At 34.4% G+C, this 27,035-nt stretch overlaps 2 protein-coding genes across 6 annotated transcripts in view; one reads left to right on the plus strand and one right to left on the minus strand.

Moving 5' to 3' along the window:
• Positions 1 to 7,072, plus strand: part of LOC100331214 (lipoprotein lipase) — a 38,292-nt gene extending 31,220 nt beyond the window's left edge. The window contains exon 6 of one of the 3 annotated variants that reach the window (XM_073936780.1): positions 6,368 to 7,072. In XM_073936780.1, coding sequence (XP_073792881.1) covers positions 6,368 to 6,375 — 8 coding nt within the window. In that variant the 3' untranslated portion in view covers positions 6,376 to 7,072. The remainder of the gene's footprint in view (positions 1 to 6,367) is intronic. The other 2 variants (XM_073936779.1, XM_073936778.1) reach the window with 2 other exon arrangements.
• Positions 1 to 27,035, minus strand: part of si:ch1073-396h14.1 — a 47,112-nt gene that overhangs the window by 15,494 nt on the left and 4,583 nt on the right. For 2 of the 3 annotated variants that reach the window (XM_684373.11, XM_073936777.1), the window contains exons 5-8: positions 15,964 to 16,043; positions 13,273 to 13,395; positions 9,445 to 9,537; positions 7,513 to 7,681 (exon numbers count right to left, since the gene is read on the minus strand). In XM_684373.11, coding sequence (XP_689465.6) covers positions 7,513 to 7,681; positions 9,445 to 9,537; positions 13,273 to 13,395; positions 15,964 to 16,043 — 465 coding nt within the window. The remainder of the gene's footprint in view (positions 1 to 7,512; positions 7,682 to 9,444; positions 9,538 to 13,272; positions 13,396 to 15,963; positions 16,044 to 27,035) is intronic. The other variant, XM_005161720.6, reaches the window with a different exon arrangement.

A 27,035-nucleotide genomic window follows, 5' to 3' on the forward strand; every position in this document is an offset into this window, starting at 1 on the left:
TTTAGAGCAGAAAATTCGGAAAGGTAAAATAAATAATCCAGTGGTTCCCAAAGTGGGGGTCAGGACCCCCAGGGGGTCTCGGAACAATGAGCGGGATCGCTTGGTGATTTCCAAAACTCTAATTAATTTCATTTAACTAGCAAAATTAACCTACAGAAAAAAGCAAATAATATTTTTTTGGCAACCGCTGAGGTGATTACATTATATTAAAGACACAGCAATAGCATCAGATGCAGCAGTTTAATTTTATGGCACCAGGTTGAACTTTTTGACCCCTTTACAGCACTCACGTATATTAAAAATAAATTTAGGCCACAACTCAACATGGATTGGCCGTCGAGTGTCATTCTCCAAAATTAAATGACAAATAGACTTGGGCCTATTGGTATGTGTTGGTATGGGTAATGTTTACATATTTATAACAACCTCAGAGGATATTTGGGCTTGCGAAGCACCGGCATTGTTATTTTGGAGGTCACAAATTGAAAAGTTTGTGAACAGCTGAAATAATCTGATGGTTGTTTTGAGCTCCAACTTAAACTTTTCTTTTGGACACACAAAAGGCGTTTCCTAAATCTTGAAAAAGGGGTAAAATATGTGCCCTTTAAATTTAGTACCCACTTATGCCACACAACTAGGTTATTTTGCAACTATAATTTGTTCTGATTTCCTTATTTGGATGTTTAACAAACTAGCTTTAGGGGATAGTTCACCCAAAAATAAAAATTACCTCATCATTTAATCTCTCAAGTGGCTTTATGGGTTTCTTCCTCCTGTTGAAAACAAAAGATGTTTTGAAAAATGCTGGTTGCTGACACCCATTGACTTCCATAGTAAAAAATTACTATGGAAGTCAATGGGTGCAGCTTTTAGCATTCTTCAAAATATCTTCTTTTGTGTTCATCGGACAAAAGAAACTCAAAAAGGTTTTGAACAAATGAAGGGGAAGTAAATCATTTTTGGGTGAACTATCCCTTTAACCAGTAAGAGTTCCATAGTAATTCATGCTGGTAGATGAATAAATTTTTCAATGAACATCGGAGGATCCCATTTATGAGATTCAGGATCTAGGTAATGACCAGATTAAAGGGAATGAGAGCTGAGCTCATGTCCTGTCATGTAGAGGAAGCTGTTAATGGAGAATGCGGCATTCATTGTGTTGGGGAGAGGAATGTTAATTACAAGGCCATCTTAGTAGCTGTACTACAAACAATGCACTAACATTGTTGTTTTGGTTTTAAAAAAAGCTATAGTAAGATTTTACTGATTAAGCATCGTACTTCCTTACCATATTATGGTCAACTCATATAGTTATGTAGACAATAGTAGCTTGGGCTCCTCATGTAATTATGTCTGCACAGACAATTACATATTTGTTCAATGATGTCAATAATTGTAAGTTGGTTTTTAAGTTGAATTACATCTACACAACATGCTTGTCTATTAATTCAATTATGTCTCATCATTAAATTACATTTGTACACTTATGTAAATAACTGTATGCTTGTCTAATTATTCAACTATATTGACCCATTTAATTATATTTAGTTGTTTAATTGCACATATATACATTCAATTAAATAGTAAATACATTGTGTACAATTTCAACTATATGTATTTGTTCAATTTTGCTACTCGTTCAATTAAATCTCGTTGGCAAATCATATCTGTTTTGAAATTATGTAGAAAACTGTATCCTTGTCTAGTAATTCAATTATAAATACCCATTTAATTATATATATATTTATTCAATTACATATGCAAATAGATGATTGTGTGCAATTTCAACTATATGTACTTATTCAATTATTTCTACACATTAAATTACACGGCACTCTTCAATAATATCTGTTCAATTTTGTAAAATTACATCTATTTGTGAAATATAATAATATAAATTATATTAAAATCTAGTTGTAAAATTATATCTATTTATTCAATTATGTGGTCAATTACTTGATTGCATACAATTTCAACTATATTTACTTGTTCAATGATGTCTAATTATTCAATACAAAACTCAATTTAGTATTCAATTCAATTCTACTTATTCAATTGTTGTACCGTTAAATTATACGTTTGTTACATTTTGTAAACAACTGTATCCTTGTCTAGTTATTCAATAACATCTAACCATTAAATTACGTCAAGTTGTAAAATTATACCTGTTGATTCAATTACATGGTCAACTATCTGATTGCATCCATTTTCAATTATAAATACTTGTTCAATTATATATATTAATTCAATTATGTTGTGTTATTTATGTTTGTTCAATTTTGTAAATAACTGTATCCTTGTCTAGTCAATCAGTAACATCTAACCATTGAAATACATGTAGTCATTTAATAGCATCTATTTATTCAATTACAAATGCAACTACATGACTGCATACAATTTCAACTATCTGTACTTGTTCAATAGTCTACTTTTTCAATTGTTGTATCGTTAAATTATGTTTGTTCAATTTGTAAATAACTGTATCCTCTGTATACTTGTCTAGTTATTCAATTACATCTAACCATTCAAACTACGTCTAGTTATAAAACTATATCTATTTATTCAATTATGTGGTCAATTGCTTGTACAATTTCCACTATATAGAACTGTTCAGTAAAGTTGAATTATTCAATTATATTCTATCGTTAAATTATATCTGTTTGCTCAATTTTGTAAATAACTATCATCATCTAATAATTCAATAATGTAACAATTCAAATACATCTAGTTGCTTAATTATATCTATTCATTCAATTACGTATGCAACTACATGACTGCGACTATTTCAATCTGTACTTCAATAAAGTCTATGCATTCAATTGTTGTATCGTTCAATTTTATGTTTATTCAATTTAGTAAATAACTGTATCCTTGTCTAGTTATTCAATTACATCTAACCATTCAATTGCGTCAAGTTGTTAAATTATATCTATTGATTCAATTACATGGTCAACTCCTTGATTGGATCCAATTTCAATTATAAATACTTGTTCGTATATATATATATATATATATATATATATATATATATATATATATATATATATATATATATATATATATATATATATTAAGGGTGGAGCCGAACCCGAATACGGTATTCGGAAAGGCACGAATAGCGTGTTTTTACGAATACTTGATTCGAACAAATACTTGAAAAATTATTTGTATTCGGGAGCAAGAAAAACACACAAAAAAAATAATAAATCAGCGTTTCCACATGAGACCACAGTGCATGCCCGCGTGAGTGAGTGAGTGAGAGAGAGAGAGAGAGAGAGAGAGAGAGAGAGAGAGAGAGAGAGATATGCTCAGTGCAAAACGCGCCAAAGCCCGAAACTGAGACGTGACTTTTAAGGGGTTGTTTCATATGGATTTATTAATCATTCTTACTGTTCAGTGATCGCAAACTGCCGTAGTTTATTAAAGACGCAAACCCCTCACTGCACATCAGCTGCGCGCCTTCAGCAGACCTCCTCATTCCTGCAGCACGAGAGCTTTATGATTGTTTATGCGCGCCAAAAGTGGCGGATCTATCCGGTAAAATATCTGACTGCGTGTCACCGCATCCCTAAGGACTGTTTGTCGAAATATTTAATAATACTGGGTGAGAGCGTATGGCAAGCCGTTTTAGCATTTAAACCTTGTTATTTAGAGATATCTCTAATTATATTTTGACTTGTCATAATTATAATTCGACTAGTCAGATTGGAAATATCTGCAAATATATTATGACTGACTAGTCATATTCCTCCATTGACTTACATTGAAAAATATTTGTAGATATCTCTAAATAAGTTTTGATTAGTCACAAGTGTAATTAGAGATATCTCCAAATGAATTTTGACTAGTCAAAAATCCAATTCAAGATATCTAGAACTGTAATTAGACTTTTAGTAAATTAATTAGATATATCTTCAAATATATTTGTAAATATCTCTAAATATGATGAATTAAAGATATCTCTAAATGTATTATGACTAGTAAAAACTCAGAGATATCAATTAAAATTGTTACTAGTCAAAATTCATCTGATTTCGTACTAGTACAATTGTAATTGCAGATATCTCTAATTGTCATTCTGAGTAGTGGAATTATAATTATGACTAGTCAAAATATAATTAGAGATATCTCTAATATATTTATGGAGTCAGAACAAAGATTTAAATGCTAAAAAGGCTTGCCATAGAGAGCGCTTCTCACTGAACAGAGCAGCAGCGATGACGTAAGCGTGCCGAGGCCCGATATGGTGTGAGCGCGGGCCGTCGGGGGAGACGGGAGGGGGGACAAGCGTGCTTTGGCCCAGTTCGAGGCAACTGTACCTAGTGTGAGTACGACCTCAGTCAGTAGTCGGAGGGCAGGGCGGAGATAAAAGGTGTCTGACACAAGCTTCTCCACAGCAACAGACAGAAGGCTCGGCTAAGCGAAAAAAATACTTCACTGCATCACTATTTTTGTTAAATAGATTTTTGTACCTTAATTGGGTTCCAGAGGCAATTTATAAACTTGTAGCGGAGTTGAAGCGGAGTTTGATCGGGATATTCTATTACGCTGCATTATTGACGTCTGCAACCGGGTGATCTGTTTACGCAACGTTAGCTCTGTTAGCGCGGTAATTTAGACAATAGACTGTTGACAGAGTAACGTTAACGTTCGTTTATAAAACGATGCTTTTGCAGTTGTGTCGAATAGTATCCACTTATGGGAGTTATATGGTACGTCTAAATTACTGTCTTTTGCAGACAGCAAGATATATGCTATAGGCTAGTTAACCTTAGCATAGCTTCCCCTCACTTTTTATTAACTTGAAACTCCTCAAATACATTTGGGCACCCAGAAAAAGAGTGAAAAAGACTGCTGCTGAGCCATTTCTTGGTCCTCCACCAGTCAAAAGAAAAAAAAACCTTCAGGTTCTGTGTGGAAGCATTTTACAGTCAGTGCTGCTGCAGATAAAACAAAGTGATACTGTATAATGTGTGCAAAAGTGAAATCAGCAGAGGCAGATATTAAACATCTGTCAACATCTTCTATCCATAATCATTCATTCATTTCTTTTCGGCTAAATCCCTTTATCAATCTGGGGTTGCCACAGTGGAATGAACCACCAATTTATCCAGCATATGATTTACGCAGTGGCTGGTCTTCCAGCTGCTACCCAGCACTGGGAAACATCCATACACTCTCTTTCACACATATAATAGGGACAATTTAGCTTACACAATTCACCTGTATTGCATGTGTTTGGACTGTGGTGGAAACCCACGCCAACATGGGGAGAACCCAGTCGGGGCTTGAACCAGCAACCTTCTTGCTGTCAGGCGACAGTGCTACTCACTGTGCCACCGCACAACCTTCTATGTAATGTATTATCACATGCACTAAAAGCATCCTCTCCTGATGCTGTCTGTGAACCCCCCACAAGCATCAATCCCCTCAATCAGCACAGCTATGTTCTGCTAAATCCTCCACAAGCACCAAACCATCAACACAGCCACATTCTGCCCCAGCAAGTCAGTTTCAAACATAAAACAAACAAACAAACAAACAAATAAACTTTGTGTCTGTTTTGTGGCAGGCAGATGACAATAGCAGGGCTGTATCTTTTAGTATTATATAGAATACTTTTGTTCTGCCAGATCTCCCAGGCAGGGTTTTATTTAGATTTATTTAGTTAATATTAGTTTTTGGAATTCTTTCCATTGGAAAGAAGTTCTTTCAGAAGAAGAACAGTTTTTTGAAGTATTATTTGTTTTTATTCTGTCTATTCAGTGTCCTTCAACATGAACGGTGGTGGTGGGGTTCATAATATTCACAATGGTATTTTATTAGTTGTTGGTTTAACCACGGATGAGACAATGGCTTCTATGTTATTTTCTTTTCAATGACATTTCTTATCACATGTTCAAAAACAACAGCCAATATTGCATATCTATAATTTATATAATGGGTATAATTAAACAATACTTTCACTATAACGTAAATTAGAAGTGTAATAGAAAAAATATATATTTTTGCGGCATTTTGAATTTTACTCGAATACAAATACAAATACAAATACAAATACTTTTCCCCCCTCAACAAATACAAATACCGGCTGCTCCGCACATCCCTAATATATATATATATATATATATATATATATATATATATATATATATATATATATATATATATATATATATATGTATGTATATATACACACATCTAGTTGTTTAATTACATCTATTTATTCAAGTATGTATGCAACTACATGACTGTTTACAATTTCAACTGTCTGTACTTATTCAATAATGTCTACTTATTCACTTGTTGTACCGTTTAATTATATGTTATGTAATTTTTTTCTATTTCTTCGCCTTTTCAATAACAGGAGAGTGAAGATTTACAGACAAGAAAGTATAAGGAGCAGAGAGAGGGGTAGGATCGGCAAAGGACCTCGAGCCGGGAATCGAACTCGGGTCGCCGCGAGCACCTGGGTGCTATAAGTCGACGCACTAAGCATTAGGCTATTAGCGCTGACTTTAAATCATATGTTTGTTCAATTTTGTAAATAACTGTGTCCTTGTCTGGGTATTCTGTTACATCAAACCATTCAAACTACATCTAGTTGTAAAATTATATCTATTTATTCAATTATGTGGTCAATTACTTTTACAATTACAACTATATATACTTGTGCAATAATGTTGAATAGTTCAATTATATTTCATTGTTAAATTATATCTGTTTATTTAATTTTGTAAATGACTGTATCATTGTCTAGTTATTCAATAACGTAACAATTTAAATACATCTAGTTTTTTAATTGCATCTATTTATTCAATTACGTATGCAAGTACATGACTGTGTACTCATTCAATTGTTTGTTAAATTATATCTAATTATTCAACTATTTTGACGGCTATATGCTTGTCTGCATGTTAAAGAACAGTATGTAATCTTGTTTAATAAAATCTTTATAGATTCAAATATGTAAGCTTATACTACTGCATTTATTTCAAATATGTAGAGGAATGTATTCTGGTATTTACTTCGTACATCTATTTCTACAATTACATTTATTCACACAATCATGAATGTTATTGTAAACAAGTGATTCCCTAGAAAGTGCTGCAGTTTCATATTAGTACATTTGTATCCATCTGTACCTCATAAAACTCAAAAAACAGCACAATTGATCGCTATAAAACTTCCAGGAAGGTTGTTTCTCTGAATTTTACACGAGCGCACATTCTTTCCTAGAAAACACTCCCCAAAAGACCACCACTCCACACCCAGACCCCCACCACCCGCACTGCAGTTTTTCAATAGGGTGTCCGGGGCTTGAGTGATGTTATCAGATAGCTTCCATTCAATGTCGTGTCGCGTCAAAGACATAGAGGTCGCATACCAAAGGCATTAATAGCTGGCCACCATTGAGTATCATAATATTTCTCTACGTGACATTTGTTGTGGGTGTCAATGAGGCAGCTTGTGTTGGCGATGCTCTCTAGAGTGGATGGGGTAAAATATTACCTGCTTTTCCTTCCCAGGCCAGGCCGAGAACCCCGCTAAAGTCTCTGTCAGTCAACAGATAAGATAGGCAGAAGTCATTCCAGTTTGTCTCGGAAAACAGACTCAAAAGCTTCTCAGGACCAACATGAGTGACGCTTATGGGACTGCTGGGATCTTCCTCTGTGATCACCTGTAATAATCAAAGTTTTAAGAGTTCACACTTAGATACTGCTTGATAATGATAGCAGGTTTTGCATGCTGTTCCGGGAGAGAACCCTGAGCTCGGACATAATTGAGCTCAGTGCTCCTGCCTGATCAATCAGCATGTAAGGGGGTCATTATTAGGTAGTTCATAAGAGCTCCCCACTGGTAAAGGAGGAAAAAGAGATAGGGTGGATGATGGTATTCTTCAGAAATGAAGATAAGGTAGTAATGCTAGTCAGACTCTTTATATTGAGTTTAGAATGATCCGATTGGCTTACTAATAATTAAAGATGTGAGACCAGCCACCATCAAACAGATCATGGGCTCCCCTCAAAATTCGTTTGTGAAACTTCACTTATTGGTTTGGGCCATTGCAAATCTTCGACGTGGATGAAGAATTAAGTCAGATGGAAGAATGACAATACAAGTTGCAAAGGGATTAGTGTTGATAAAAATCAATAGAAACCATCACACAAGTTATAATTTCCACTACAAATACCATAACAAATGACACAACATCAAATTCTAACCACCTTTTTGGGACATTTTCAATTAAAACTGTTTGCTTTTAACATGCCACCAAATAGAAAGCAAAGAAATTACCAGTGGGGACCCAAAGAACCATTATATTTACATAAAAACAATACAATCTTCAACTATACCAATTAAAACCATTACAAATTCTATGATGGTTTCTTTTTCTTTTCAGCAAGTATAGTTGTATAGCAAGTATATACCCAAAATATTTAATAAAAATTTCTGTCATTATTTACTCACCTCCATTTTTTCCATATCTGTTTAAGTTTCTGTTTAACAAAAAACAAGATATTTTGACGAAGCAATTAGCTATGATTCAATCAAGAGTTGCAAATCATACGCGCAAAACACGAATATCGCATAAAACATTTGCGAATTAAAGCTCTGTTTCCAGCTAATGAGTCAAAAGAGAACAAAATCAATGTTTTCTGATAAACTGACATCAAATATAAAAAAAATAACTGTTATTTGCTGTAGTGCTGTAGTTTTTTCTTATAATATTAATAAACTAGTTGTGCCTTAGAAGGTTAAATGCAATGAATTAGGGCTGGGACGATAAATGATATTATACTGAATCGCGACAAATTTATGTCAATAACAATGATACGCTCTGGACTTTTTAACTCTGTATTGATCTAAAAGCCAATCACACATCAGAAATGTGCAACAATAGGAATCTAATAGTGTGTTAACATTAGAGATGTACCGAATTTTCGAAATTTTGTATCAAAAATTTATCGGCCAAAAATTTTATGTCATTAAATGGACCCTTAAATGTTTGTGGCTTCAGTCATTGTTGGGGTACTCTGTTAAATCTAAAGCATTAACAACTTATATGAAAATATATATCGCTATCGTTCAATATGAAAAACAATTATCGAGATCGCATTTTTGCCATATCGCCCAACCCAACAATGAACAGCCGATAGCTTTTGTAGGTGTGAGATTAAACATGACGCTTCCATTAAGCAATTTTTTTATGTGATTATCTAAAATATGCATAATCATAGATGAAAGCAAACATAGCTATTGACTTTTCCTACCATGTATGTAAATGACTACCGGTTTCTACAACGTGCTTCAAAATATCTTGATAAATAAAACACATAAAGGCTTGGAACCACTTGAAGGTGAGTAAGTGGTGACTACACATCCTTTTAGGGTGAGCTATTCCAAAAAAGGAAGATTAAAAAATAGAAACTTGGACCTTACAGTGAGAAACTTCACTTTAAAGTTGATCAGCTCGATGCCGTCAAAGTTGGCTTTATCGTAAACATCATTTACAGCTTTCATGTAGGAGGCAACCTGCAAAACACATCATTTTCACATCATCATTTCATTAAGCTTATCTCAATTAGACAGATAAATTTTGCCACAGGCGTCTTATCAAATTATCTGATCAGTTGAGACACTGTTCTTCAGAGTTCCAGTTGCAACAGTGAATCCTCTGGAGAGTCTCTTGCCCCAGTCACTGTCAGTTAAAGGCACATTTGGCCTCTGAGGGAATGAAACCACTCTTGGGTAAAGTGTCTGGTAGGGAACAGGAGTGAAATTCTGGCCTCTGTTCCTTACACCACGCAGGCCAAGACCAACATGTTAGCACAGAGCACTGGGTGAATATAGTAATGGGGAATAACGCTGTGACATGGCACGCAGCCTGAGCACCTACACCCATTTACACAAACACTTCTCAATGTGTCAAATAATAAAACGTTGGAAGATATTAGTGTGCATAAACACACACGATTTATGATTATAAATGGAGTACAATGATCCCTTGCAGTTTTGCAGATTGTTTTCGTGTAATTTGACATGCTTTTTTTTATAGTGCATTGTGTTCTGCGCCCTGAATGGCTGTAGACCATTGTCAATCAATCTCCTTCATGTCTCCTGTACAGTACAGAATGTTTCAGCTTGCCAATTTTACATAAATCTTCGATCGCTAGCAGTGTGGCTCTGAAGTGCTGTACTGCATGTTTGCAAGTTTTCTGCCCACAATGTTGACGAAACATTCTGCGTCAACGGCACCTATGGTAGCACCTAGAAAGCAGAGGAAGATCCTAAACATTGCACAAAAAGTTGGACTTCTGGACATGGTAAAGGAAGGTAGATGTTACAAGGCTGTAGGGCGCCATAACAGAATAAATAAATGAAGATTTTGTTTTCATTCTATAATACTGGACTTACTTTTCTATGAAGGTTTGAACTTTGAGTGTGTTTTAAAAAAAGATAAAAGTGTGAAAATGTTAATGCCTGTCTGAGAAACATCTAATATAATTGTTAAAAATAAAGTGGACTACTTTGTGGATTTTGCCTACCGCAGGTTATTTTTAGAACGTAACTCCTGCGATTACTAAGGGACCATTGTATTTTACTATCATAATTATTCTATTCCTAACAAATTCCTTTAAACAGCATCTTAGTTTAAATGTATATCCGCTTTGTCCAAACTACATGTAGTGCTGCTGGATGAGAGAAGGCTACTGCCAAAACGTGAACCTGTTACAGAAAAACATGGTATAGTAAGAAAAAGCAGGGATTGTCTTTGAAGCAGGTTTAGAGAGGTGGAGTAGGGGAGGGAGGTGGATAGGAAAATTCCAGACCAATCTTATAAGGAAATGTAACTACTTTACACATTGCCAGAAAAGTGGCTAATTCATACAAAGTCAATCAACTTCAATTGAATGATAATGTATGATTTTTAAAAGAAGGTTTGTCTCTAAACCCCACCCCTAGCCCTACCCTTCATTGAGGATGAACAAATTGTACCAAAATATACAACTGAGATTGTGTAAATTAATACAAATTACCCACTAAATTAAAGTTACGTTAGATTGGAGAATTCCCATAATGTAAAGTTGGGGCAGAACAAATAAATATACAGAAAGTGGATGAAATAACTTGTGCTTTTCAATGACTTAAGACTGCACAGAAGTCTTTTTTTTTTTACTGAACAGCATATTTTTAAAAGAATTGTTACAAGATATACTATATATATACACTAAGATTTACTATTAATAAATACTGTTTCGTATATGATTGATATTTTCAAAACTGGAAATATCGAACAAAATAACGAGATCACGATGCTAAAATGTGAGTTAATTAAGTCAATTAATATATTAAATAAAAACATTCTCTAAAATTTTAAGAAGAAAAAAATTCAAGAGAACCATAAAAAATTACATTTAGTTGAAATTTTGTAGCTACTATTTTTGGACAACACGTTATTTTATTTTAAACGTATTAGCCTTCTGTTTCTGTGGGCAACACAGTAGGGCAGTGATCAGTGATGTCGCCTCACAGCAAGAGGGTTACTAGTTTGAGCCCCGTCTGGGTCAGTTGGCGCTTTTATGTGGAGTTTGCATGTTTTCCCCATGTTCGCATGGGTTTCCTCCAGGTTCTCCGGTTTCCCCCAAAGTCCAAATACATGTGGTATAGGTGAATTGGGTAGGCTAAATTGTTCATAGTGTATGAGTGTGTGAATAAGTGTGTATGGATGTTTCCCAGTGATGGGTTGCAGCTGAAAGGGCATTCACTGCGTAAAACAAATGCTGGATAAATTGGCGTGTCTAAGCCGAAAAGAAAACGAATGAATTAATATTTACAGAGAAGTGAATAAAAATAATAATTTTCAAAAGGGGTGTACTTTATGCTGAGCACTGTATACAGTTGAAGTCAGAATTATTAGCCCCCATTTGTTTGTTTTTTTCTTTTTTAAATATTTCCTAAAAGATGCTTAACAGAGCAAGGAAATTTTCACAGTATGTCTGATAATGTTTTTTCTTTTGGGGGAAGCCTTATTTGTTTTATTTCGGCTAGAATAAAAGCAGTTTTTAAATTTTTTTTAAACCTTTTTATGGACAAAATTTTTAGCTAAAGCTTTTTTTTCCCGATAGTCTAAAGAACAAACCATCGTTATACAATAACTTGCCTAATCACCCTAACCTGCCTAGTTAAACTAATTAACCCAGTTAAGCCTTTAAATGTCTTTTTAAGCTGTATAGAAGTGTCTTGAAAAATATCTAGTCAAATATTATTTACTGTCATCATAGCAAAGATCAAATAAATCAGTTATTAGAAATGAGTTATTAAAAGGTATTATGTTTAGAAATATGTTAAAAAAGTCTTCTCTCCGCTAAAAAGAAATTGGGGAAACAATTAAACAGGGGGGCTAATAACTCAGGGGGGCTAATAAATCAGACTTCAACTGCTTATAATAACATTAATGTTAAATGGATAAAATTTACATTACATAAAATTTCAGTTTTGAACTCATCATCAAAATGACAACATCACTAAAATGTACTATAAAAAAATGCATGACACAAAAAAAATCCAGTTGACTGAAACTTCTAAACATTTGTACATATATTATTACCAACAATATGCTGATTGATCTCATTGGGCACAAACATAAGGAAACAAAACCAAAATCAATCTAACAATCCAACAAATCAACCAAATAAAAAGACCAACACAATAACAACAAAAAAGGCACTTTCATTTAAAGGGTGTTTTGCGATATTCCTTTGGCAGGGATGCTGCTTTTCAGGAATATTGTACATTTCAAGATTTGGAAAAAACAATAAAAATCACCAGCTGTGAAGAGTGACACAAAAACATTGCGTCACCTACAAAGACAATGGGAACTACCCCCCGAAAAAGCTCAGTGTGAGCTCAGACGTAATGCAGGCGAACCGGCCCCCAGAATACACCAATCTGGAAAACTCGTCAGACACAAGATAACAAACGGACACTTTAACTCGTGGAAATCCTGTCTTTTATCTTCAGCATACAAACATTACATAACGTTAGCATGTTCTACCAAAGCAGCTGAGACCTTTGTTTTTCCACAGCCATAGTAAGGAACTTGGCTTTGGTCCATCGGTGACACACAATCCCACAATTTCGCAGAAGTGCCCAGTGGGATAAAGGAAGGAACATGCTGTGAATACAACTTCGGGGAGATTGGGAACCAAAGGGGGGCAAAAACTGAGAAAAACAACACTGAATTGATGCAAGATCTTGGGAACCCACCTGAGCCACAATAGCTTCAATGCTTCCAAAGCGTTTGTAATATCGGTGATCAGTATGGAGATGCAAAAGACAGCTGGTTTTGGACTGGTCGACCTTCCTCTTTGACCTGGACACTGGTATCTGCTGTAGGTCAAAGAAAGCGTCAAGGGAGAAAATGAGGAGATGGTTCACATCTGCTTTTTCAATCCTGCCACCGAACAAGTGGAAATTGTGCGCTTAAAATAAAAATGGTTACATGTTATCTGATTCTAAAACACGACAGGTTGTCCTTGCACCAATTTAATGGCTTTACCCCTACCAGGTGCTTCAACAACAATAGATAGTGCTCTTTCCATGTAATAGCTTGGGTCACCTCTTAAAAACAGGACAAAGTAGATGAGCAAAACAATCACTGAGTGACATTACGAAGTGTTGATGTAACGTACATCACTTCCACTACACTCTCAAAAAAAACAGTTATCAATGGGGTGCTGTGATTTCAGAAGGTACACATTTGCACCTAAAAGTCCACATTGAAGTGTTTTTTTAATCAGTACTGTACTTAAACATGTTTTAGTTGTCAAACTTTATCAGAGTATTTTTATTTTAGCAATTTTTAAATTATTTCCAAAATAAAATATTGTACTTTTTACTCCCTTACTTTTCTTAAACGTTTTTTTGAAGGGGAGTAAATAGAGCAAAGTGACAAGAAAGTGGCGTTTAATTCATGAACAGACTGTATTTTATAAGTTAACTTGTTAATTTGGCTCACAAATGGCACTGAACAATCAATTTGTGAATTAGACTGTGAACAACTCACTGATTCAAGTGATCAATTCAGAATGAGTCTCCAGTAAACAACTCAATGATTTAAATGATTTATTCAGAGTGAGTCTACAGTAAACAACTCAACTCACTTATTCAAATGATTCATTCAGAGTGAGTCTACAGTAAACAACTTGCTGATTCAAATGATTTATTCAGAGGGAGTCTCCAGTAAATTAGTCACTGATTCAAATGATCTGCTCAGAGTGTGTCTCCAGCAAAACAACTCACTGGTTCAAATGATTCATTCGGCGTGAGTCTACAGTAAACAACTCACTGGTTCAAATGATTCATTCAGAGTGAGTCTACAGTAAACAACTCACTGCATCAAATAATCGGTTCAAAGTAAGTCACCGGCATACTACACCACTGATTCAAGTGATGTGTTTACAGTAAGTCTCTGGTAAAAAACTCTTTGATTCAAGTGGTCCATTCAGAGTGAGTGTCCAGCAAACAACCCACTAATTGAAATCATCCATTCAAAAGAATTTACGATAAACAACTCACTGATTCAAATAGTCTGTTCAGATTGTGTCTCCAGTAAAAGGGTCACTGATTCAAGTGATCCATTCGAAGTGTATCTCCGGCAATACAACTCACTGATTTAAAAAATTCGTTCAGAGTGAGTGAACAGTAAACAACTCAACTCACCGATTCAAATGATCAATTTAAAACAAATCTCTAAACTACACATTGATTCAAATGAACTACTCAGAGTGAGTCTCTAGTAAAAAAAAACTCACTGATTTAAATGAACCATTAAGAGTGAGCCTCTGGTAACCAATCTCACCTCACTGATTCAAATGATACATTTAAAGTGAGTCTCCAGTAAAATAAAAAATGAATAAAGAAAAAAGAAATGAAAAAAGAAAAAAAAATTACTGATTCAAGTGATCCATTCAGACTGTCTACGGCAGGGGTCACCAATCTCGGTCCTGGAGGGCCGGTGTCCCTGCAGGGATTAGCTCCAACTTGCTTCAACACACCTGCCTAGATGCTTCAAGTATACCTAGTAAGACCTTGATTAGCTTGTTCAGGTGTGTTTGATTAGGGTTGGAGCTAAAATCTACAGGACACCGGTCCTCCAGGAACAAGTTTGGTGATCCCTGGTCTACAGTAAACAAACAACCCACTAATTCAAATGGTCCATTCAGAGTAAGTCTCCAGTAAAACAACTTACTGAATCAAATGATCCATTTAGAGGGAATCTCCGGTAAACAACTCACTAATTCAAGTGATTCATTCAGAGTAAGTCTCCTGTCAACAACTCACTGATTCAAAAGATCCATATAAAGGGAATCTCCGGTAAACAATTCACTGATTCAAATTGTCTGTTTAGGGTAAGTCTCCAGTTAAAGGGTGACTGATTAAGGTGATCCATTGAGTGTGTCTCCAGCAATACAAGTCACTGATTTAAATGATTCATTCAGAGTGAGTCTACAGTAAACCACTAAACTCACCAATTCAAATGATCAATTTAAAGCAAATCTCTTGTAAACTACACACTGATTAAAATGACCTGCTCAGAGTGAGTCTCCACTCACTGATTCAAATAATTCATTCAGAGTGAGTCTCCGGTAAACAACTCACTGAAGTACTTTTACTTTTATTACTTATGTAAATTAAAATCATGTACTTTCTTACCTTGACTCAAATTGACTTCAAATTAACTTCTAATTTTAATATGGCATCACCTAATAATTAAAATGACAAACATTTATGTTTTAAAAAGTCACCACCCCAGTGACAGCTTTTGAAGCTTTATTCCTGAGAGAGCAGTGGTCTGAACATCTGATTTGTCATTTATTCCAAGGCTTGGTGTTCCTCTTAAAGGAACACTTTGGGAATGTACGAACTGAACTGGAAATGAGTGAGGTCATGTCTGACCTCTTGGTGGTTTTGGAGAAGATTCTGCAGCCGTTCGGCACCACAAAAGCCGGCATGACCACTTCTCAAGGGAGTGTCGTCTGTGGGGGAAACATCAAAAATTAACCAGATTTGTTTTATCGAAACAAAGTTATAATGAGATCAAATATGAATAAATATTACATCAAAAGCTTTAAATTGAAGCAAATATATATGATAGATCAACAAAAAGTGGACATTTTTACATTTGAATGAATCATTAAAGACTATGGTTTCATGTTGAATGGTCTGAGTGTGAGTAATTAAAGGGATAGTTTACACAAAAATTTTCATGGAGGTGGTTTTGAAACTTTTATGATTTCAAAACTTTTACAATTCAAGATGTCAAATCTCAGGGCTTCTGGTAGTACCCAGATTAGCAAAGTCTACTAAAGGAGGTCAGGCCTTTTTATTTATGGCTCCTAAACTTAACCTATAAGCCTTCCTGATCATGTCCGAGGCTCAGACACACTCTCTCAATTACAGTTACACTCTTAGTTAAACTCTCTCCACACCGTACACACATAGCATCACATAACGATATGACGTATGAGTGTGCTCCAAGCAGGTGAATGGGCTTGACAAACCACCTGTAGGACACACTCTTCCTGTCTTAATGTACCAGACATTTTGTAAAAAAACTCTCATATGCTTTACATGTTTGTTTCTATGTCTGTTTATATAACTACTATTTTTATTTGTAGCACTTAATTATTGCATTTCTATTTCCACCTGGGAATACATCCCGAGGTGTCTAGACATTATGCAGCACCATTGATGCGATCCAAGACCTGTGAGGAAATGATACCAAGGTATCCATAATCCTGGACCAGGCCATATCCTGAGCTGACGCTGTGGCGATCATGGACGAGCAAGGAGCATGAGACTTCCTGAAAAACCACAGTGACAGACGAGTCCCCGCCATGATCCCGTGGGCCAGCCTGAACACCTGCCAGTGACCTACTCACACCTGCAGTTCGCCACGATGGACATTGTGTTCACCAGCCTATGGCACCTAAAATGCAGCTTTGCAGAGGAAGTTTTGCCAGAGGAGAAATGGTTGTGCTCAACTGAGCCTGATTTCTCTCGTTGTTTTTTTTTCACTTTCGTTAATTGGTAAAGTTTGTTCCTCACCACTGTCACCACTGGCCTGCTTGGTTTGGGACTCTTGGAGCTCCGCATCGATGGATTTGCTCTTCAGTGTTTGAACTTTCAGCAGTGAAAATTAAACCAGACTGAACTAAACTTAAACGCTGAAAACTGGACTGACACAGTTTCAATTGACTAGAACTTCTATGTTAAGCTGCTTTGACACAATCTAAATTGTTAAAGTGCTAAAGACATAAACATGAATTGGATTGAATAGATTTTCTTTTGTCTGTTGAACACAAAACAAGATCTTCTGAAGAATGTTCGAAAAAGCAGCCATTGATGTTCATAGTAGTAAAAAAAAAAACTCTCAACAACATTGTTCAGTATATCTTCATTTCTATTCAACAAAAGAATGTAAATGGTGAGCAGATGATGACAGAATTTCCATTTTTGGGTGAATTATCCCCTAGAATCAAGTTAAATAGAATTATTAACACAGAACAAACAAATAAATGACAATGCACACAACAAACATCTGTACATGTCTGAAAAAGATACTTTGTTGGTCCCTTTTTGTGATGATCTGTTACATCAGTGGTAGAGTGTCTCATTCCTGAGACAGAACAAATGTGTAAATCACTCATGAAATGTAATGCAACTGATTGATGTGCGAATGATTTCCAGAGAAAATAATTAATTAATTAAAGCACTGAATGCAATAAAATACTAGCAAATGCATTTTATAAATATACTTAGAATTTAAATATCAATTAAACAAATTTGTTTTATTCTCTACTGCTGTCCTTAGAAAACAAGGACTGGCTGACGTGCAGACATTCTGACAAGGAAAGATTGCAAAAAAATAATAACTCTGGATCATTTCGTGCAGTCTTGAAACAATGTATTTATTGCAAAATCGATGTGCTTGCTCAAGTGGGAATTAAGCGACTAAATCGGTTCTGACCTCTGTCGAAAAACCTCATTGTGACATAATTTCTAACTGTACTAAACTTTGGTAGACATGGCACTTAGACCTCACAAATAAAAGGAATGTGTGCTTTATTTAGTAAAAAATCTACTTGTTTTAAACCAGCAAGCTTTTTATAAGATAAAAAGACTTCTAAAAGACATCCAAACATTGACATCTTGGCTAAAACAAGGCTAAATTAGGGCTGTGAGTGAAAATCTAACAGATATCTAACAATAGTCTAATAGGCTAATTATCAAATAGACCGGAAACAATGACCACACATGTGAAGTGTAATCTCTCCATTTATGTTTATCGACATCAGTTCCGGATTTACTGACAGCCCAAATTTAGCCAAGATGTCCATGCTTGGGCATCTATTAGACGCCTTTAAACCCTTGTGGTCTGTTCAAATGGACTACCCTTTTGTTATGTTTGTGGCAGTTTTTGCCCCATTGACTTCCATTATAACCACATTATTTGATCGCAAAGCTGTGACACCAAAAAAATCATGCATTCTTAAATCATGCAGACTTTTCATTTTTACTGATGATTATCAGTTGGCAGCATTAACCCTTTACATGCGCCTGCGCAAAAAAAAGTGTCTGGCTTTTATAGTTCTAATAAGTCCCCCACCCTACACTTTTTATAACCATATAAATTTGCATCCAGAAACTAAGCTTTTTTTGCACTGCAGCCGATGATCAACAGTAAAAATTTAATGTAAATTTAACTCTTCCCAACAGGGAAAACCAGCAACAGTCAAGAAGGCTTGATTATATGGTGTCATTGATTTGCAATAAAAAATGTCATTATAATGCAAGTCAATGGGGCAAAAACAGCCACAAACATAACGAAAGGGTAGTCAATTTGCCCAGAGTGTAATATATATATATATATATATATATATATATATATATATATATATATATATATATATATATATATATATAAAWATATATATATATATATATATATATATATATAAATATATATATATTTTACAATTTTCTAAGCATTTTTCCAAAATATGGTTCAAAATAAGATTTGTCACTAGAAATCATTCCATTTGCTGAAACAGAGAAAGTTGTGGCCAAAATAAGACTCAAAATCACCCTATAGTGGATGAAAACATCTCCAACAGCACACAAAGGTTAAACACAAAAATGCTCTGTGGGAACACTAACTATATTCAATAGCGCACTAATTGTTTTCACTAATGAAACTGATGACTTGATGCCAATATATAGTAATATCATTCATCAAGTTTGTCTGCAGGAGCACATGGACATTTTCGAACAAATACAAATTGGTGGCTACATGCCTGTTTGTTGCTATTCTAATTGGTGTTAATTAAATCTTGTTTGTTTTTAGGCTAACTAGCTCAAATCTACACTGTAAAAAAGGCAGATTTCCACACAATTCAATGTTTTCCGATTTGGTTAACAACTTTAAGTGGATTGAACAAGAAACAGTTAGGTTGTCCCAAAACAAATCTCAAGAATTGATTGATGGTTTTTTTAACTGTAAATTAAAAGATTATGAAAACACATTTCCACCACAAAATTAAAACTATTTCTTGCAGTTTTGAGCTTGTATACAGTAAATGGGAAGAAATCTTATATTTATAGTTTATAGGCTATAGTAAATTATATTATTGTTGCTTTTAGAATTTTTGTTAGACTTTTATTTTTCATAATTCTGATATTTCTCTCAGTTTTTGGAGGAAAAAAGTCAGAATTGTAAAAAACAAGTTTTGCTAGACATAATGTAAACTTAGAATTGCAAACAATATGTTTCTATTCTTGATTTCAGATTTTAACCTCATAACTTTGAGAGTATTCAACTTTATATAAACTGTAGTCTTTTTCGTAATTCTAATTTAGTCACACAATTTGATGGAAAAAAGTCAGAATTGTAATATACTGCAATCAAACTTGTTAAAAAAGTTAAAATTCTGAGTTTATATCTGACTTTTTATTTCTCAGACTTCAAACGTATTTTTTTACATTTTATTGGCTTTTTCTGACAATTCTGTCTGTGTTTCTTAGAGTTTTTAATTTTAATTTCACAGTTCTGATTTCTTACTGTTTAAAGGAGAAAAACTATTTTAAAACTATTATTTGTTTTATTTCTGTTACAAACACAAGCTTCCAAAAAGTATAAATTTTCAACATCCAGAAAAAAAAAACATTTTAGAAACAAAAAAAATATTACTGGTTAAAACCTCTTCGTAAACCCCTCAGAAAATCAACAGGAATAAAAACGTACATCCTGGTAAGTGCTAATGAGGTGAAACTGCATAGACAAAAACCAGTTTGAGGAAAAAAAAAACTTTTAAATATATTTATATCAACAGAGATGCATAAAGTAAAACAAAATAAACTTCAAATGCATTTTGAGAGTTTTCTATTCACTAACAAGAATCGACATGTAATGAAAATCCAAATAGCTCAAAATGAAACAAATTTGCCTGTAATATTTGCATTAGCAGTTTGATCTTTTGCCCATTTTAACATCTCTCAGACTACAAAAAAAGTCTGAAAAAACTAAACTACAAAAATTAAACTAAATTGCTGTCAAAAAATAATTAATTTTTACGTGCAGTCACTACTTTAATATTTCTTGTCTATGGTTGAGTAGAAAAATCAGTAATTCCCAACATACTGAACAAGCTCAAGACATGGGCGATTTATAAATGCAGCAAACTGTTCTGTATCATTAAAGGTTTTCAAGAACATGTCCAAAATCTTTAAACATTATCATTGATAGGCTGCATGTCGCTGATGAGAAGATGAAGGATGTTTACTGTATGATGACAGAAATCTCTTAATGGCCATACAGAATGTTTCGTTTACACATCCCTGCACAAATTGCATGTAAACGCATCAGCCTTTCACAGTATAATACTCACTCCTCTTGAGTACTTTTAAAAAGGGCTACTTTTTACTAAATAATTTTTCCAACAGATACTTTCCTCTCTACCTGCACTACATTTTTGGGCAAGCAATGGTACTCAAGTATGATTTTTCAGTACTCTTTCCACCACTGGGTATAAGTAATAGTATTTGTATCAACTGTCAGTCAACAGCAAAAAAATTAAAGTTGCATTATTAAAAAAAACAATTCAGCATCAACAAACATTACAAACATCTACAAATCATTGTATATCATTGCAAATCACGCATATCAACAAACAAAAACACCTTGACAATGTTGTTTTTTAGTACTCTCAAAGAATAACTTAAAAACATTCTCATATACACTTCAAAAAGAGCAAGGTGATGTTTGGTCTCATTCTGAACTGATTGTTTGTGGTACTGGTGCATCATGACCCCAACCAGACATAACAAATCTTGCTTCATGTCGAATGTATGGCATTAAAGGTGTAGTTCACACAAAAATTTTAATTCGCTCATTATTTACTTTCCCTCAAGTAGTTATACACCTTTATAGGTTTCAAATTTGTGTTGAACACAAAAGAAGATATCTTGAATAAAGCTGAAAGCCTTCTATATTAAGAAAAACAAATACTAAGAAAGTCAAAGTTTCCAGCTTTCTTCAAAATCATTTGTGTTTAACATGAAAAAAAAGAAAGTCAAACAGATTTGGAGCAAGACAAGAGAGACTAAATGATGACAGAATTAAACATTTTGGGTGTACTTTCCCTTTAAAACTCAAGACAGAGTGAAAAGTGAGAAGGTTTTACAATTCAAACCAGATTAAACATTAATTTGGCGTAATTGCATACAGTACAACAAAAACAAGCTCATTCAAATCAGGTGACTTTCATCCACAACAGCTTGGTTAAGTTTTACCCACACTGTAAACTTAGCTAGGAGTACATGTCAGGATGTTCCTCCAACTAGCAAAAAAAGAGATTGGATCACACCATCCTGGTGTGCAAGAATCAGCCAATAGGAGGCCTGTAATGTAAATGAGTCGGACAGCTGGTCTCAGATCACACTCTGGAACCTGATCAGAGTTTCTATAAACACTAAGGCTGGTAGAGTCGTTCCTGGATCGGTGAGTTTGAGTAGAGAGAAATGGAGCATGTGAAGGCAAGGGGTAATGTCGGGCTTTGACCCATTGATGGAATTACTTCCAGACTTTGGCTTCATCCTGCGCACCTCTCTTTCAAGTGGTTGCGCATGTGGAGAGCAGGGCTGAAAGGTTTCAGGAGCTTGTTTGAGGAAAAAATATGCCTGAATTTATCAAGAAACAATCCACTCCAGAGGGGAGCGGAAATTAAAATGAATGTTTGTGCAAGAATGCTTGCAGAATCAAAGACTAATCTGGAGAACAGACCCTGTTTTTTTTCAACTTTTTTGTTGAGTTTTTGGGGTTTTTAGCCATATAATGTGTGTAATTTATTAAATTGCATTCATTTGACATATTTTAATTACCACACAAGCTTGCAGACAATCAAATCCACAACTTTGTTGTTACTAGCATGAAGATTGAATTCTACAGGGTTCCCAGTTTAAGCCAATTATTAAATATCCTGACTTTCACTTAGTTAAAAGCTGAATTTCCATGACATCTAATGATGACGTTGTGCTTGTCCAATAATAATATTGAAATATGTTAAAATAAAAACATAATATTAAAATGATTTAGGCTTAAATATAAATTTACATGATTTTAATATCCACTAAAGAACAGCAATAATTTACCTCAGATTTTGAAAAGAATTACATGGTCACAAAGTGCTCAATCTTTCATGTTTGATAGCTTGGTAGCAATTTTTACAAGCTTTACATTTAGCTTTTCTATCATCCACTTTCTAACACCCAGGTTTTTCAAGCTCTTGAATTATATTATCTCTATATAATTATATTATCCTGAAATATAAGCCTTAGTTGAGGTACAGTGTGGAAATTACATTTGACTTTCCTTCACTTTCGTCAGTTGGTGAAGTTTGTTCTTTGCCACTGTCACCACTGGCTTGCTTAGTTTAGGACTTGAGCATCGATAGGATTTGCTCTTCAGTGTTCGGACTTGCAGCAGTGAAATTTTAACCACAATGAACTGAACTAAACTGAAATTAAACTCTGAAAACAGGACTGACACAGTTTCAATGGACTAGAACTTCTATGTTAAGCTGCTTTTGACACAAACTAAATTGTAAATGTATATATGAATGTATATAAACAAGAATTGAATTGACGAGCTGCTTATTTCAATTGATGAGCATGAAAGAAAGAAATTGTAGAGCTAAAAATTGCCTAACCAAACAATAGGTGTGAAATTTCAAAAAGAAAGTTATAGGTATTTATATATTGCTAAATAGGAAGTAATAATTCAACTAAAAATTACTTGGATAAAAAAAAATAATAAAATTTCCCTGACTTTCAATGTCTCGATTAAACCTTTAAAATTCTATGATATTCCAAAAATCCCATAAACCGTGGGAACCCTGACTCTAAAGACATTTATTTCCTGCAAAACTGCTTAGTTTAAAAATCTAATTTAAACTGCCGTATAATTGATTTCCAAATTTAATCTTGGAAACTGTCCTACTTGTGTTTTCATATCTATGTTTATCGTGTCGTATGCCCTAATTGTTTGTTTCCTTATTTGAGCCAGCTAAAGCAAAACCTAATCAAAAGATCTGCTCCTCTTCCTGTTAGTTTTAACTTCCAGATGGCAGACAAGCCACGGCATTGTCCAAAAATGAGATGAATCGGTATATAAATAACAGATCTGATCTGTACAATCAGCTTCACTCATCAAGAGACTCAAACAGGAAATCCGTCACTTAAAATTGCTACAAATTACAGTGCAAATTAGTACACTGAAATACGGTAAAATAAATACTAATACACATACATGTGTGTGTGCGTTTATTTATATATATATATATATATATATATATATATATATATATATATATATATATATATATATATATAAACACACACACACGCATATGGTGTATATATATATATATATATATATATATAAACACACACACACGCATATGGTGTATATATATATATATATGTATATATATATATATATATATATATATATATATATATATATATATACACACACACACACACACATATATATATATACACACATATATACTAAATTGTCTGTAGTTTTTGTGTGTGAATGATAGTGTATGGGTATTTCTCAGTGAAGGGTTGCAGCTGGAAGGGCATCTGCAGCGTAAAACATATGCTGGATAAGTTTGCAGTTCATTCCGCTATGGTGACCCCAGATTAATAAAGGGACTAAGCCAAGAAGAAAATGAATGAATGAAGAATTGTTATTTTACTGATGTTATATAAAATTTTTTTGCTAAGTTTGCATTTTTCTCAGGCTCTTTCAGTAGCTTCAGTAGTCTTTTTGTAATTTCAGTAATTTTACTTAAACATAGGAGGTTGAGAAAAATAAAAATTTTAGAGGATAATTTTAGATCTACATTAAAATTTCTAGCACAAAACACAAACAACTGTATAAAACATTTTTTGAATCACAGAATTATTATTATTAGCCCTAACCTGTAAAAACGTCATTTTAAGGCGGATTTTCACGATAAATTACCTTAAAAATTACTTTTAAAATATTTACAATAATTTTTCAGCATTTTTAAATAGAATAATTATAGTAAACTAATGAATATCATTAATATGCTGCGCTCAAAACTTTAGCTGCTTGTTCAAACTACTTATTTAAAATAAATTTAAACAACCTAATTCTTACTTTCTTCGGTTCAATTCACTTAAATTTGTAAAAACCATTAAGTTAACTTAATCAGTTTGGGTTGGGACATGAAAAATTTGTGTGGAACCCAGCATTTTTTACAGTGTGTATTTCAACATGCATGCACTAAAATGTCTAGCAAATTCTGTTTTTATTTCTATACATTTTTAAGTTTTGACATACAATTTAGTCTCTAAAAAAAGCATTGACATTTTAATTGATCCACCTTTCAAACTGATCTTTAATAGCACATGAATAACTCAAATCACCTGCAGACTCATGGGAAACGCTCTAGAGTAACCTTGAAACCACATGAATATGGTGTGACTTCAGCCAGAGGATCACATGATCACTATTATCCACAGACTATACATACACTTGTCTCTCTGCCAATGTTTACCTCCTGCTATACAAAAGCAGGAACACGTGTTTTTTTTTCACCACCCCAGCAAAAAAAATGTACCAAACACAAATGCAAATCCCAGAAATCTAAAAGTACAAGGTACGAACATCTCAGACCACTAACAAAAATGATAAATAAAAAAGCACATTTAAAGCAAATATGAACTTGCGTACGACGCCAAATAGCCAATGGGAAATACATTTTCCACACTGTATATCCATGACATTGGGAAAACCTCTTTACAGTACAAGACAAATATATTTAATCCTCTCCACATTTACTACTTAAAGCAATCATTTCCATGTCAGTTGGCAGAGATGGAAGATTAATAGGATTTAAACCCCGCTTGGCTGAACAATAAATGCATTAGAGTCATTAACAGGCTTCTCTATAACATCCATCACGGTGTAAATGGACTCGTTTGAGAGATTTATTAGACTTATTGCTTTGAATGGTTAACGTAACGTGCAACACGTGTGGCTCCCCTGCATGCGCATATTAACAGGGCATTGAACTGCAGTCAAAAAAAAAATACCCCACAGAGTTCACTGAATTCATGTTTGGACAAAGAGAATACAGCAACAACAGCGCCACTTGAAGTACAAGTCTCACTTTTAAAACTAACTTTATAGGCGAGTGATCATTAAGTTCCAGAAGTAGCTTGTACTTTGGCTCTTAGGATATTCTGGTGATTACTTTACATTATAACCAATGTTTTATCAAGAATCAAATAAATGCTAAACACTTTAAATTACAAGCATTGTTGAGATGTATAAATGGTATTAAGTTGACTATTTTTTAATTTATTTTTTGTTAGCATTTTGAAACGTTTTAATGATTCCCAGAAAACTATTTTGTGTTTAAAAGGTCATAAACCCCCCCTCTTTCGGTTCAAGTCTACCTCAGAATTTTTTTTTAAAAATGCATCATTGGCGTGGAGCGCAGCGACCAGAGGGAGGAGTGGGCATGGGCAGCAGAGCAGGGGAGAAAGAGGGGAGCGAACAACTGTTGTCAGTCGGCTCACAAAATGAAACACAAACCGTGAGAAGACGCATGATTTTATAGTTTACAAAGTTAAAATGCAAAGCAATAAATAGTAATTTAATCTCCAGAGTCCAGCTACATTTGTCATTCGTAATTCAAATACAGATAAACCACAATTGATATCATTATAAAGATAATCATATAAACACTATAAATGAGGACTTCTCTCCTCATTAATCCCCAGGTCTGAATGCAGACACAGTGGATAGCAGTGCAGCATCTCTCTTGCCCTGTCTATTTTTTTAGCCCTACCAGTAATCTGGAGGATTTTAAACATGGGCGAACACAGCAGCACGGATAGGCGATGTGTCTGAATGGTAACGAACTCAACAGATAAAAGACAGAGGCTGCGTCCGAAACCGCATACTTCCATACTATATAGTACGCCAAAATCAGTATGCGAGCCGAGTAGTATGTCCAAATTCATAGAATTCGAAAATCAGTATGCGAGAAGTACCCGGATGACTTACTACTTCCGGCGAGATTCCGGAGTGCGCATCCCATGCATGCTGCGCTATCCCATGATGCCCTGCGAGCGAATTCATGAATGGAAGTAACCGACGCAACTGACGCAGGTAGGTCACGTGACCATGACAAAATGGCGGATGTAGTACATCCGAATTCCATTCATACGTTTCACATTCATACTGTATAGAACGTACTTTTCTAACGACCAAGTAGTACGTTTAAATTCAAATGCAGTACCTACTGAGTAGTAGGCGGTTTCGGACGCAGCCAGAGTCCGCCATTCTCCAATTCTCCTACAGCTCTCTCTCCCAACAAAAAAGTCTTGGGACACTTGAGTCTCACAGCTTGGCAGGTCTGCTTTGC

This window comes from Danio rerio, chromosome 22, assembly GCF_049306965.1.
Source record: "Danio rerio strain Tuebingen ecotype United States chromosome 22, GRCz12tu, whole genome shotgun sequence".
Classification (NCBI taxonomy): Eukaryota; Metazoa; Chordata; class Actinopteri; order Cypriniformes; family Danionidae; genus Danio; species Danio rerio.